General features: G+C 44.2%; 1 protein-coding gene across 7 annotated transcripts in view; it reads right to left on the bottom strand.

Annotated features, from left to right (window-relative positions):
* LOC310835933 (zinc finger protein 711-like) overlaps window positions 1-13,750 on the bottom strand; it is a 68,408-nt gene extending 54,658 nt beyond the window's left edge. For 3 of the 7 annotated variants that reach the window (XM_083720882.1, XM_083720884.1, XM_083720888.1), the window contains exons 1-3: window positions 13,431-13,750; window positions 5,262-5,363; window positions 650-1,174 (exon numbers count right to left, since the gene is read on the bottom strand). In XM_083720882.1, coding sequence (XP_083577008.1) covers window positions 650-1,174; window positions 5,262-5,346 — 610 coding nt within the window. In that variant the 5' untranslated portion in view covers window positions 5,347-5,363; window positions 13,431-13,750. The remainder of the gene's footprint in view (window positions 1-649; window positions 1,175-5,261; window positions 5,364-13,430) is intronic. The other 4 variants (XM_083720883.1, XM_083720885.1, XM_083720886.1 and 1 more) reach the window with 2 other exon arrangements.
* Window positions 13,751-14,565: the final 815 nt, after the last annotated feature.

Here is a 14,565-nt window from a genome sequence, read left to right as displayed (position 1 = left end):
GTGTTCTTGAGATTCTTTCATAACGTTTTCCATTAAGTCCTGCTCCCATGGGTCCCAGAATGTATATACTCTAGACTGATGCATCATTCCCATGGACCTCTAACTGTGAAAACAAAATCTCATTATATGGGTTGTATTAGAGCCACGTGTGACAGAAGGCTCTTCGATTTAGCAGGTGTTTTAGTGGAAAGTAGGGTAGTGTCATTTTTTTCAGACTCCTCCATTGTCTCCCAAGACAGAAGGAAGCCAACTCAACTCTTTCCTCTGCAATCTCCTACAAGCCCTCCAAAATCAGCTCAAAAGAGTTGGGGAACCCTTTGGAATAGTGAAGTATGTAGTGTGTGTGACTGTCAGAGAAAGGAAAATTTGCAGAAATCCCTTCACTCCCATTCTGGGCCATGGAAGCCTGTGCTAGATCCAACAGTCTTCCATAAGTGAGGGGATATGAGTGGATTTATGTGCACTAACTTACTTACTACAAACCACATTTAAGCTGTATTGACTTTTCGACTGGCATAACACTATTTCTGCCAAAATTTTACTGGGAAAATACATCATACTCACAACCAATTATATTTCATAGCCTCTCATCATTGGATCATTTCTAGTCTGAATAGTCAAATGTTGTATAAACCTTTACTTAACTTACAAGATATCATTAAGTAGTCTTCTGATGTGCTCTTGCCATCATCCTCATCTTCAGTCTTTATAGTAACTGTAGAACCAGGAATAGTGCCAGATGTTTGAATCACAGTTTCTGTATCTGAATTGGTTACAAGAACCTCTTCTGAAACCATTGTGGGAGAGTCAGATCCTGACACAGAATCTTGTACCACATGTTCCAAATGTCCATCAGGACTCGTAACAAGATCAGCCACAAAAACCTCATCAGGAACGCCAACAGTTTCTGCTACTATATCTGAAGTCAAAACATGATCACGGGTATCTAGTGCTTCTTCAATAGATACATCAGCTTCCAACACAGATTCAGGAACTATCACCCCTTCTGTAACATCAGTTTCGGTTATGATATCAGGTCCTTGGACAACTTCTGTGGCTAAGCCATGATCAAGGGTGATCCCATCTGTGACAAAATTGGAAACTAGTACAGCTTCAGGAACTGACACAACAATATGATCTCCATCAACGTGAGCAGTACCAGTCATTCCAGCCACTATGAAACAATTGTGAATGAGATAAAGCATTAATAGTTGCATTGCTGTAGCATTACAATTAGCATCTAAGAAATACATCCTACGAATATGACATAGGAATCAGAGACCCAGGGTGTATATTTTGATTTAATTGTTTCAAATATTAATGACATTTAAAGTTCAGAAAGATAGAACACATCACTGAATAGTTTTTATATATGGCTCCTGTGCACCTACATTTTATAACGTTTTATAACCCCCGTGCTCTTGAGGCCATAAACAAGAAACCCCATCTAACCCTGAAAGTGGCACAAATGATCATTAAGGATGTTGTTCTAATTAACATTGGAGTGTAAATCCAAACATATCCTTGAAGCTTCCTGGGAGATAGGTGAGGCAAGGAAAGTGAGATAGAGAAAGGAATGTAAACAACCCTGCCAAAGGCCTAGTTGCCAGGGTAACGGTGATAGAAATGTAACATTTGAGGCCCAAATGGTCTGGGCACTTGGAACACCCAAAGGTAATTGCGGGGGAGCAGATGGCAAGTATACATACAGTTGCAATTCAATCCCCATGGCAAATCATGTTTATCATCAAAATTTACAGACTTCCAGCTGTTTTCAGTGAGTGAATCAAACAAAAGCAATTGAAATAGCTCCACACAACAGATGCTTCAAGTGGTTTCCCTAAATGCAGCTGAAATTGCAACTTATACTGGCTTCTCTAGTCTTGCTATTATTCAGCCCCCTGAATAGAATCCCTCACAACAGCACAAATACAACAGGTGTTGTCTCAAGCACACCTGATGCAATGAACCAAGGGCTTCATTAGTTGCACCAGGTGTACTTGAGGGGCAACACATGAAATACCTGAGCTGGCTAGGGGGTTGAGGAGTGTCAAATTTGGATGCATGTTAGATATATGGCTAAGTCAAGAGAATGGTTCAAGAGAACATCACCCATCACAAACAAGGAGCAGGATACAAGAACACAGTGAAGGCACTGAATGTTCCTAAAGACACCATTGGAAGCAGAGTTTCCAAGTTCAAAGTTACGGTGGTTACACTACCTGGATGGGGCAGAAAAAGGAAGCAAACTGCAGCAGAAACCACATTTCTGAGAAGACAGGCTGGGAAAAACACTTGAGTGACTGCAAAAGAGCTGCAGCAAGACTTGGTGGTAGCAGGCAGTGATGTTTCAGTGAGCAAAGTAAGGCACATATTTCTTGTTACTATTTCATGCCTCCGATGCTGCAGATGTGATTGGTATAATTCACATGCCTGTCTGGGAAGAGTGTGAGAACGGAAGACAGTCTTATGTCTTCCGCTATGTGTACTGTTACACTGAACTTTTGCTTTTGACCTGTCTGTTCTCTCAGAGCTGGAGAGAAAGGATGCAATAATTCCTTTGTCTGTATGTAGTGTGTAAATAAATACGCAGATTAGCTCTACAATGTCTCGTTCTTCTTGCTGTTATGCCAGAAGATTAGTGTGCATATATCAGTTGATATATGTAGCTGAAGCGCACTGAAGAAGGTTAATGCCTTTTCCAGAGCTGCGAATACCGGAGGACGCTCACAGTTTGGGGGCTGCAGGGGCACTCCAGGGCGTTTTCCCAACAGTTAGCACCTCCCCCCCCCCCCATTAGGAAGGTCCACTCTTGGAGACTGATGTATCCAGTGATCAATGCCTCTTTAAGAGAGGGGGTGGTCCCTGCCTGTTTGTAGGAGGAAGTGGTAAAACCACTCCTTATGAAACCTCCCCTGGATTTGGAAAACCTAACTACCAGCCACTTGCTAATCTCCCAGTCCTGGACAAGGTTCTGGATTGAGTGGTCGCAGACCAGATCCAGATGCTTTTGGAAAAAACTGATTTTCTGGATCCATTTCTTTCTTTTTTTATCAGAATAATTACCGGAGGACGCTCAGAGTTTGGGGGCTGCAGGGGCACCCCAGGGCATTTCCCCAACATTTCTATGCCAGAACTCAAAGGCGTACACCACTGCTGACCCAAAAGCTCAAGAAAAGTTGGCTCCAATGAGCTCAAAATCATATAAATAAGCTACAGTAGTTTTTGGATTCTGTTCTGTGGAGCGATGAAAAAAAAATGGAACTTTTTGGCCCCATGGATCAGCGCTATGTCTGGAGGAAGAAGAATGAAGCACACGCTGAAAAGAACACTCTGCCTACAGTGAAGCATGGTGGTGGCTTGGTGATGCTCTGGGGCTGCTTTGCATCCTCTGCCACTTGCAGTTTGCAATGTGTGGAAGGCAGGATGGATTCATTGAAGTATTGGGAAATCCTAGGAGGAAACGTCATGCTGTCTGTGAGGAAGGTGAAGTTTGGGTGTCACTGGACCTTCCAACAGGGCAATGGTCCCAAGCATACCTCAAATTTCACCAAGGTTTGGTTGCAGAAGTAGTCCTGGAAGCTTCTACAGTGGCCATCAGTGTCACCTGACCTGAACCCCATAGAAAATCTCAGGTGGATTTGAAGAAGGCGGTTGCAGCACACAAACCCAAGAATATTGCAGTCATACCTCGGGTTACAGACGCTTTAGGTTGTATGTTTTCGGGTTGCACACTGCGCCGAACCCAAAAGTACCGGAACGGGTTACTTCTGGGTTTCAGCACTCGCAGATGCGCAGAAGCTCAGGAACGCTGCCAGAAGCTGTTGTCTGGCAATGCATCTAGTTTGCAGTAGGCTGTAGCAGCAAAAGGCTCCTCTACTAAGTACTAAAGACGCTTGCCATGAAAGGGTTGAATAATAGTGAGACTGAAGAAGCCAGTGTAAGTTGCAATTTCAGCTGCATTTGTATTGTGTATTTACCATCTCGTGACCTGTAACCTTTCTTGATGCATGTAGAAAATTTAACAATGTTATATTTTGATGTTTTATGACTCTGTGTGCTGCGTCTATAAAACTCTTGTTCTGATGCTCCTTGTAGCACACCTTTTTCTTAACTGGATAGAACCACCATGTTAAGTTGAGCTCTGTCCTATTTGCAATAGCTATAATAAAAGCTGGGTTCCTCCTGGATGCTGGACTTAAATTAATTTCCTGGTTCCATGTTTTATTTAAAAGGTGGTCCCTCACCTGGGTAACAAACAAAGTGGTGTAGACGTAATTTTTTACCACAAATACAGTCTGGTAAACTACTCTACCTTCCAATACATTTAATTATAGTTTTAAGAAGTTATGATAGCTGAGCCACTAAGCTTCAAAAGATCCCCATAGGTAGCTCATGTTATTGTCTTCTGAAGGAAAGGATAGGTTAGGCTGGCAGTTTTTTGATAGCCATATCTGGTCCATTCTAAGTACACACACACACACAGAGAGAGAGAGAGAGAGAGAGAGAGAGAGCGCTCACTGAGCCTGTTTCCGTCATACCCTTTTGCACAGCATTTTAAATGTGTTTGTGGGAGGGGGAGCTGTTGTTTGTTGTTTGGTTTTAACTATTTATGCTTTTATCTTGTATTTTTATCTTATGAACCACCCTGAGATCTTTTGAAGAAGGTTGGTAACTAAGTAAATAATCTTAAGATCCGCTGAGCTCAGCTCAGTCAGCTAGGTTCTGGCTGAGCTGGGAGAGATACAATAATGTATCTCTGGCTGTGTTGGGAACCTCCTGACTCGGATGAAAATCAGCTGGATCCTAACCTGCTCATCCCAGTGGAACTTACTATAGGATTGCTCTCCTAGTATACAGAATATGATTAATTAAAACAAAAAATTAACTCTCAATTGCCATCCAATACTGAAGCTTACATTATTTCAAAAAATAAATACAGTAGTATTATAAACAATAATTGTTTGGGCATCCTTTTGGCAAGCTCAAAGTAAAGATAGCACCACTCTACCATACACATCCCTCAAGTCTCTGGTCTACTAAAGCAGCAAGTTGGCAGCAGTGCAACATAGAACAGGTTGTCAAGAATGCCAGCCAACCCCTGTGCTACAGCCAGGCCTTTACGTCCTCAGGCTCCTGCTTAGTAGTGCCAGAAATGCCTACTTCCTGTGTCATGTTTGGCACCTATGCCACAGGTTATTTATTCATTATACACTGCAAAAGATTAACAAGCATGAGTTAAAAATGAAAGGTCGTTTTACCAAAATCCTGCATAATCATGGTGTGAGGCATTTTGCATTCCTCTGTCTGCAACCCAAGACTTCCACCACCTGGATCCATAATCATCTATGCTCATCCACAAACTGTGAAAAGAAAAGTATATAGAAATTACTACTTGTACTAAGATAAATGTCTTAGAATGATGCTTTAGCACTTAATACAGAAGTCAATGCAAGCCTCTTTAGCAAGCACATGTAAAGTTATCTTATTACTAGATTTCACAACAAGCGCAAATATCAGCATCCACCCCCAGCATCTCGTAGTAGAGCAGAGAGAGAACCCTGTTTGAAATCCTGGAGAGCTGCTACCAGTCAGTATAGACAATATCTGGCTAAAAGGAACAATGGTCTGACTCAGTATAAGGTGGCTTCCTATGTACCTACCAGCAGACCAGCTGAGGAATAAGAAAGTAGACTCAGTTGCTATTTGGATGACAGGATTTGCAAATAATAGCGTAACCAACCTACAAACATTTATAAATGAGTAACACTTCAATTTATAGTAGTATTCTAAGCATGTCTACTGATAAATAAGTCCCACTATGTTCAGGGAGGCAAATGCCTTAGCAAATCTATTTCAGATTGCAGCCTAACACAATGTTATAGAGTCATACCATGGAAGCTGAATGGAATCCATTCCAGAAATCCGTTAGACTTCCAAGGTGTGGATTCGGATTGGCTACAGGAGCTTCCTGTAGCCAATCAGAAGCCGCAGAAACCCCGCCGGACGTCCGGCTTCCAAAAGAACGTTCGCAAACTGGAACACTCACTTCCGGGTTTGCGGCGTTTGGGAGCCAAAACATTCAACTGCCAAGGCATTCGTCAGCTAAGGTACAACTGTACTGAACACAGTAGTAAGTACCCAGATAGTAGGGCTGTTAAATAAATCGCCGTATCATTGAATATGGTATTGAAATAACATCATGGTAAGTGCTTCAACAAGGCAATATGCTGGTGAACAAAAGGTGGAGACTTAACAGCTTCTCAGGGCTCAGCTGAAGATACTTTACAGATATTGCAGGCACTGTGTCTCCAACTTTGTTTCCTCTTTCCCTCCTCACCAATAAGAAATGATGATTACTCCTTAGACAAACCAGCAAACTTTTTCAGCTTCACTGGTATCTTTCCACTTAGAGCTCAGCTAATTATGCACAGCCTGATAAAGAACTGGAAAGCTCTTCTTTCTTTCCTCACCTCCATCCTACTTTATTGTCCCATCCTTCTATATCCAGTAAATTAGTATTCTTTAAGATCATCCAATCCTTTCCAGTGAAAGGCCGTGAGGGCCAACCAAAGTTGTTTGTTGACCTTTTTTTTCAGGATTGAAGTATTGAAGTTGTTGAGCTTTTTTTCCTGATTTTACCCGAAAGATGTTGAGCTTTTTTAGGATTGAAGTTGTTGAGGTTTTTTTTTAGGATTTTACCCTAGGAAATAAACTGCCACATGGGCTGGATTAAACCGACTGGCGGGCAGGATTAGGCCGCCGAAACAGACTTTGGACATGCTTGCTTTAACCATACAAAACATGCTGCTTCGTAGTACAACCTAAAGTCTGGCAAAGCGAAGCCACCTCTTTCTTTTAAATCTGTTAATAATTTACATTTTATTCTGGGTTTCTTACCTTGCCAAATGTAAGATAAAGATAAAAACCAAATACCTGTGCCATTCTTTGAAACAGTTAAGTCCATTAATAACTGGAATGGTTTGAAAAAGGAACAACATTTTCGGAAGGACTACCATTTTAATTGTAGAGATTCTCCCCCATAACGACAGTTTTAATCTATTCCAGCTCTCTAGCTCTTTTTTTATACCATTCCAGGCCTTTATATAATAATCCTTATAAAGATTGATGTTTTTCATAGTAATCCAAACTCCTAGGTATCTGGCTTTGTTCATAACTTTTAATCCTGTCTCTTTTTCCAACTCTACTTTTTCTTGTGCATCCAAATTTTTCACCATAAGTTTTGTTTTTTCTTTGTTGATTTTGAAACCGGATAATTGGCCGAATTCGTTCATTTTCTCCAACAGTTTTAAAATACTTTCTAATGGGTTTTTTGTTGTAATTATCAGGTCATCTGCAAAAGCCTTGACCTTATAGGATCTTTTTCAGATTTTATTCCCTTCTATTTTTGGGTCGTCCCTAATTGCTTTTAAATGTGTTTCTAACACTGTTATGAAGAGAAGGGGAGTCAGTGGGCAGCCCTGCCTTGTCCCTTTAGAAATGTCAAAAGGTTCTGACAGTTCATTGTTTATAATCAGTCTAGCCCTTTGAAATGTATATATTGCTTGATGTTGTGGCAGGAACCCAAAACAAAGAAGGACTTACAAAGATTTTTGGGGTTCGCCAACCAGTATTGTAGGTTTGTGCCTGCCTATTCAAGACTGACTGCACCGTTCACTGATTGCCTCAGGGGCAAAAAAAACCTGCCGGTGGACAAATGATGCGCGACGGGCATTCCAACGTTTAAAAACCATGTTCTCTTCAGAGATGTATCTGGCACATGCAGACCCTCATCAACCACTAATAGTGGAGATGGACGCTTCAGATAGGGCAGTAGCGGTGCTGCTGCTACAAGAGGACATAGAGGGCAACCTTCGGCCGTGCGTGTTCCACTTGAGAAAGCTGAACCTTTCTGAGAAGAACTACACAATTTGGGAGAAGGAACTTTTGGCAATCAATGAAGCCTTTGAAGTGTGGAGACAGTTCCTGGAGGGAGCTCTGCACCAGGTAGAAGTGCACATGAACCATTGGAATTTGGAATGTTGGCAGGTTGAAATCAGTTGATTTGAATCTGAGGCAAATTTGATGGGCAGTTTTTTTTGATAGGTTTGACTTCAGAGTCAAGTATGTGGCCGGGAGCCAGAAACAAGTATCTGGCCGGGAGCCAGAAACAAGGGGCAGACGCCCTTTCAAGGAAACCTGAATACCAGGAAGAAGAATCAGTCTTGGTATACAGGCATATCTTGACACCGAAACAGTTGCAGTTGGCGGCAGGATTAGTGAGAGACGAGACAGACTTTCAGCGGCAGACAAGAGAGGATGCTTTCCCCAGAGACAAATTGAGGGCACTGGAGGGAGATAATAATGATATTGAGGGTTTTTCAGGACTTTTGTACAAGGACTTTTGTACAAGGACTTTTGTACAAGGGTGAGACTCTCTACGTTCCAGCAGGGGGCCTTAGAGCCATCGTTCTGCATCAATGTCATGACAACCCTACAGCAGGTCCCTTTGGTCAGTACAAAGCATTATACCATGTGACGAGACAGTTTTGGTGACCAAGGGTAAGAGAAGATGTAAAGGATTATGTGCAAGCTTGTAAAACGTGTCAACAGGCAAAGAGACCCAAGGAAGCCTCACCGGGCTTACTACAACTGCTACCTACCACTTAAGAGCCTTGGGAAACCATTGCTATGGATTTTATAACTGATCTACCAAGGTTGCAGCAACAGACAGGAATTTGGGTGATGGTGGATTCCCCCCCCCCCCAAAAAAAATAGCCCACTTCGTGCCTCATAAAAGACTCCCAACAGCCCCCAAAACAGCACAGTTGTTTGTAGATCATGTGTTCAAGTTGCATGGACTTCCCCGTCAAGTGATTTCAGATCACAGAACCCAATTTACCTCACAGTTCTGGAAAAAACTCGTGCAGTTGCTCAAAGTGGAAATAAGCCTTTCCTCGGCCAGGCATCCAGAAACGAACGGAGAGTCAGAGAGAAGGAACACAACGTTGCAGCAATACCTACGTTGCTATATTAATTACCAGCAGGACAATTGGGTAGTAGTGCAAGCAAGCACTACTGGATTCAATGAGGCTTACTCCCAGGAAAGTAGAAGTTTAGTTGATCTCAGTAAGGCTTATGCATGCGGATTCCACTCAGACCTCTGAGTGGGGAAGCAGATGCAACTTCGTACAGTGGTACCTCAGGTTAAGAACTTAATTCGTTCTGGAGGTCTGTTCTTAACCTGAAGCACCACTTTAGCTAATGGGGCCTCCTGCTGTTGCTGCTGCACGATTTCTGTTCTTACCTTGAAGCAAATATCTTAACCCGAGGTAATATTTCTGGGTTAGCGGAGTCTGTAACCTGAAGCATATGTAACCTGAGGTACCACTGTATTGTCTGGAATATAAGACGCACCCACAAATAAGCCACACCTTTAAAATTCAAGGCTTATTTGTGGATGTGGCCCGCCTCACGGTATTACTGTACTGAACAGGGGATGGGGGGGCGATGGGCGCCCACTCCCCAAGCTGGCGTCTGGTTCCGAGCGTGCTGCGTGTCTGCCTCCTAGCACTACTGCCCTGAATGGGGGACAGCCGACGATCGGCTCCGAGCACACAGTGTGCCCACCTCCCAACACTACCCCCTCGTGGCACTACCTCACCAAGGGAGGCTTGGGAGCGGCAGGCAGGCTGTGCGCCGTTGCCCCATGCCCCCGGGCTTCTTTCCCCTTCCTCTTTCCTTACGGCAGCTCTGGGGAAACTTGGCAGAGGTGGGCGGGCTGTGTGCCATTGCCCCATGGGCTGATTCCGGGGGGCGGGGAGCAGTGCCGCTTTGCTGCAGCCTCCCCCCTTTCCTTACAGTGGCTCGGGGGAGGCTTGGGAGACGCAGATGTCCTGCACCCCCGACGGCCCTCGTGAGCAGCTGTTTCAGCAGCGATACCGTAAGGTCGCAAATATAAGCCACACTTTTAACTTTTCACAATTGGAATTTGGGGGGAAAGTGTGGCTTATATTCGGGCCAATACGGTATATTATATGGAAGTTTATTTAATATTTTTATTGAATCTACTACTTCCTTACATGTTCAGGCCCTCCTCCGCTGCAGGGAGCCTCAAGGGCCTCAGCTGCTGCAGGGAAGCGTGGTGCACCCCCTGCCTGCTGCAAGGGGGTATAGCCTGACTCTCTGCTGCCAAGGGGAGGTGTGGCAAGGCCCTCTGTTGCTGGGGGGAAGCATGGCACACCCTCCACCACTTTGGGGAGGTATGGTGGGACTAGTGTTAGAAACTGAGATATGAAAGCTAGGAGCTAAATGGCACCTTCAACCTAGGTTATGAGCATAACAATGGAATGTCCAGGCACACTTTTTTTTAACAAGAAGAATACAAAGCTGAAAATGAATGAACTGCAGCTAAAATTTTATGTTCATTTTTCACATGGTTTAGCCCACCCCCCTAATATTCTTAAAAGGGTCTCTTCTCCAGTTCCTCCTTTCCTTCCACCGTGCAGTTTTTATCTGAAATCTTAGGTGCAGTACTGCACCCAGAGCTCAGAAATTGCTCACCCTAATGAAATTCCCTGTCGCAAAATGCACCTAGAACAATGGGAGTTTCAAACACTGGGTGAGACCCTCAGCCGGCACAGGGAGGCGCAGAAAAGCCCTCTGCTGCTGCAGGGAAGCACGGTGAACCCTCCACCACTGTGGAGAGGCGCGTCAAGACCCTTTGCTGCTGCGGGGAAGTGCAGCACACCCTCTGCCACTGTGAGGAGGTACATTGGGACCCTCTGCTGCCACAGGGAGGTTGAGCAAGGCCCTCTGCCACTGCAGATATATAGCACTTGATATATCAAGATATCATAATATTTAGCTGGTGATATATTGTGATGTTGAAAACCAGATATCGCCCAGCCCTACCAGGTAGAAATACTAAGTGAGTTGCATCCAAATGTGTTCCACCACTCACTGAAGGCTTTTCAAGCCACTGGAGGCTTTCATGAACAGAAAATGGTGGAAAGCAATTTTTGCCAACTACCCTTCCCTCTGCAGTCTCCTCAACTTCCACACAATTCTACTCCAGAAGGTTAGATGAGCCTTTGGAACAGTGTGGGAGGGGGAAGGAGGGCTGCAAGAGGAAGCAAAAATGGCGAAAATGGCTTCCCTTCTTTCCATTCATGAAGACTGTACTGGAACAAAAAGCATTCTGTGAAGAACACCATACCATAGGTTCATTTAAATTTTATAATCATTTCTGTTGTTGTTTTTACACATTTAGTGTGAATAGTAAAAAGTGGTGTAACAGGTGTATAAGACTACTGCAACAAGAAAAGGCTGGAGCAATAATCTACCACCAGGTAACAAAAGACCACCTCAGGTTCCTATAAACGTTCCTGTAAATTATTATTTTGAAATATCTGTGATTCACTTCTGAATATCCATTTCCAATTGCAGGGTGTTTAGAACTTAATAGATTATGAAAATCCATTACATATCAGTACGTACCATAATACTACATTAATTCAGTTTATGCATTGTACCGACTCATTTTATATTTTGTTAAAATCCTTTACTGCTGTAGTAGACAACACATTACAATTTTGGGGTTCTGTTTTTAAAAAACTTAGCACTTTCTTAATGACATCAAACACATGAATTTCTTAAGTCTCTTGGATAGGCATTTTAACTCACTTTTAAGTTCCCCAGAATTAAAATAAAAACATTTTTTCACTCTTCTGCAAATGCAGTGCTCAATTGCCCAGTGTGTGCAAACTGTATTTACTTGGCTCCATTCCAGTCTGGCTTTACGACTGTTCATGGCATAAACTGCCTTGATAACACTGAGTTATGACATTTATCTGGAGAGAGATGCAGGGTGTGCCACCCCACTCATTCTCCTTGATCTCTCAGCAGCTTTTGATACTGCTGGCCACAGTATCCTTCTGGAGAGGCTCAGAGGAACTGTGCTTCAGTGGTTCCAATTCTACTTACAGGGCCATTTTCAGAAAATAGTAATGGGAGGCTACTGTTCAGCACCATGGGTGTTGCTCTGTGGTGTCCCACAGGACTCCATCTTGTCCCTCATGCTCTGAAGCCTGTGGGAACTGTCATTAGGAGATTTGGAATGAAGTTTCATCAGTATGCAGATGTCACCCAGCTCTATCTCTCTGTTCCACCTGCATCGGGAGAGGCAGTTGAGGTGGTGCTTAGAGGTGGTGGTGGTTTGCATGTGGGCCAATAAACAAAAGTTGAATTTTGAAAATACAGGTTGTATGTGCCCCAAGTCCTCATGAAGTAGACTGTAGTCTATATTATTAAAGTTTATGCAGTAGATGCATTTAATCTTAAAGAAGCTGAAAGACTAAGCTGAGGGTTTTTTTGGTAAACATGTGCAAGTAAAGGCAGCAAACCACTGCAAACTTAAAAACACATGGGCAAGTCCCAACAAAACTTAAATGTAAACACACAGAAGGGGTCAGACTGTTTCTGGCTGGAAAGAGCTCTCCCAAACCAAGTCGTGGGGCTCAAAACGTAAATTCTTTTTTCCCAAAGGCTTCCAAGGTGGCGGCTACTCAATAAAGGGGATGGGGAGCCTTGCGCTTGAATGAGGCGGAGACCCGCGTGCCTATATACACACACAAAACGCTCCTCTTCCCCTCGCTTCCAATCAGCGCCCGTGACGGGCAAACAATAAAGCGGCTCTTTAGAGCGCGGGTAGGGCAAAAGGGGGGTGGGGTTGTACCCATCCTTCCCAGAGCTAGTGTTGCACGGCCGAGGAAGGCAAAGAGCCAGCGATGCCTCGCGCGGGATCTGAGATAAGACATGACGACGAAGGCTCCCATCAGCTGTGGGCTGTCGGGGGAAAGAGGAAGGAGTTTTCAGCCGACAACTCCCCTGACAGCCGCACCGCCGGCGCTTCCTTCTTCCCCTGCACCCTTTCCGTTTTGTCTTTAACATCCCACAGTACTATAAGGCGCAGAAGCGAGGTTTGTCTAGCGCTACAACCACTGGCTATTAGAAGACTTCGGGGGGAGGTGTGTGTTTTCTAAAAGTTGAATAAGGCAGAGGAAGAAAAAGGCCTCTGTAAGCTGTGCTTCTCTGTTATCTCTGCCGCTGATTCTGACAGCCGCCATTTTGTTTACCGCCATTTTCTGGCCGCCTCTCGGGGACAGCTACAGTGCTGGGTCGAGCCGCGCGGCGGAGTAGAAGCCGAACGCACACTCGCGCCCCTCTGGTTGTAAAGCCCGAGCGGGTTTACATGTGAAGCGGGGAGTAAATTTAAAAAAGTGGTGTGCTACGTGAGTGTTGGTAGGCGTTGGGGCCTGTTCTGGGGCCTAAGCAGCCTGGCACCTCTCCCACACATCCGCCCTTTAAAAACAATTAAAATTTTCAACAATCCCCTTACCGCGATTGAGCACCCCCCACCCACTCCTCACCTTCGCTTGGTGTGCTCCTGCTCGAGCTGGAGGAGTGGAGAAAAGAGGACTTGACTGCCGCTTTCCGGGGTTCGCCAGGTCCGAGGCCTGCACTAATCACAGGCTAATCTTAGGAAATTGCAGGTGAGCGAGAGAGCGAGCGGCCTGCTCACTCGCAAACCCACACGCACATCCCCCCCCCCGCCCTTTATCCCTTCTTCTCCCCCTCCCCCCAATACTTAGCGACCAGTCTTTGCTAAAACAAACGTCACAAAGGAGCGGGGATCAACCTCTTGTGCGCACCGTTCTTCTTTCACTTGCACCGCCCCCTTCCCGACAGTGTTCTGAGCACGCGTAGCAAAGTTAATGAAGTTAGCTGTGCCCATGCCTTCGTGCCATTAGTGGGGAGAGAAAGGGAGCTGGAGCAGAAAAGCAAGCTGAAGGCTCCTTCATTTACTGTAGTGGAGGAAAATGGGAGAGGAAGGAGACCGACAACCAAATGCATTGAGTGCTTGATTTTGCGTTTCATTTTATCACGCCATTGTCAGTCCGAAGGTAGGAAGGCAGAATCTGCTCTTGACAAAACTCCAGAAGCATGAAGAAGATGGGTGGTTTTTGTTTTATTTTTTAGGGAAATAAAATGAATTTTAGTTTTGAACCCTTTATTAAAAATGAGAAGTTAACAGGTATTGTTACCAGAAAAGTGTATTACCAGAAAATAGGGGGGGGGTGCCTTTAACAGCCCAACTCCCCTTTTATGGGACTCAGAGCATAACTGAGTAAAAGTATCCACATTTTAAAGTTAGATGTGTGAATACTTAATATAAGTTGTACTAGCAGGGACTTGGGTTCAATAATTGTGTTCCAGTATTGGAACTGAGGACATTCAGATGTTTCCCACGTAATCCATAGTTCAATGTTTACGTCACTGATGATAGAATCTGTTTCACATGCTTTGTGGAATGCTTGTACCTGTAGACAGTGTAATGCAGTTAAAGTAACTTGATGAGCATATCAATATCTTTTCACATATGATAATGTGAGGCAGGATTCTGCAACACCAGAACTAACAATACCAGTTATTTCCAATTGTTACTAATTCAGTTAATCCACTGCAAGTTAACCACTTGCCAAGTAAGTTAATGACCATCATTTC

Source organism: Podarcis gaigeae, assembly GCF_964106915.1.
Source record: "Podarcis gaigeae genome assembly, chromosome: W".
Lineage (NCBI taxonomy): Eukaryota > Metazoa > Chordata > Lepidosauria > Squamata > Lacertidae > Podarcis > Podarcis gaigeae.
The sequence above is the reverse complement of the archived record's forward strand: the minus strand, read 5'-3'. Positions and strand labels throughout refer to the sequence as shown.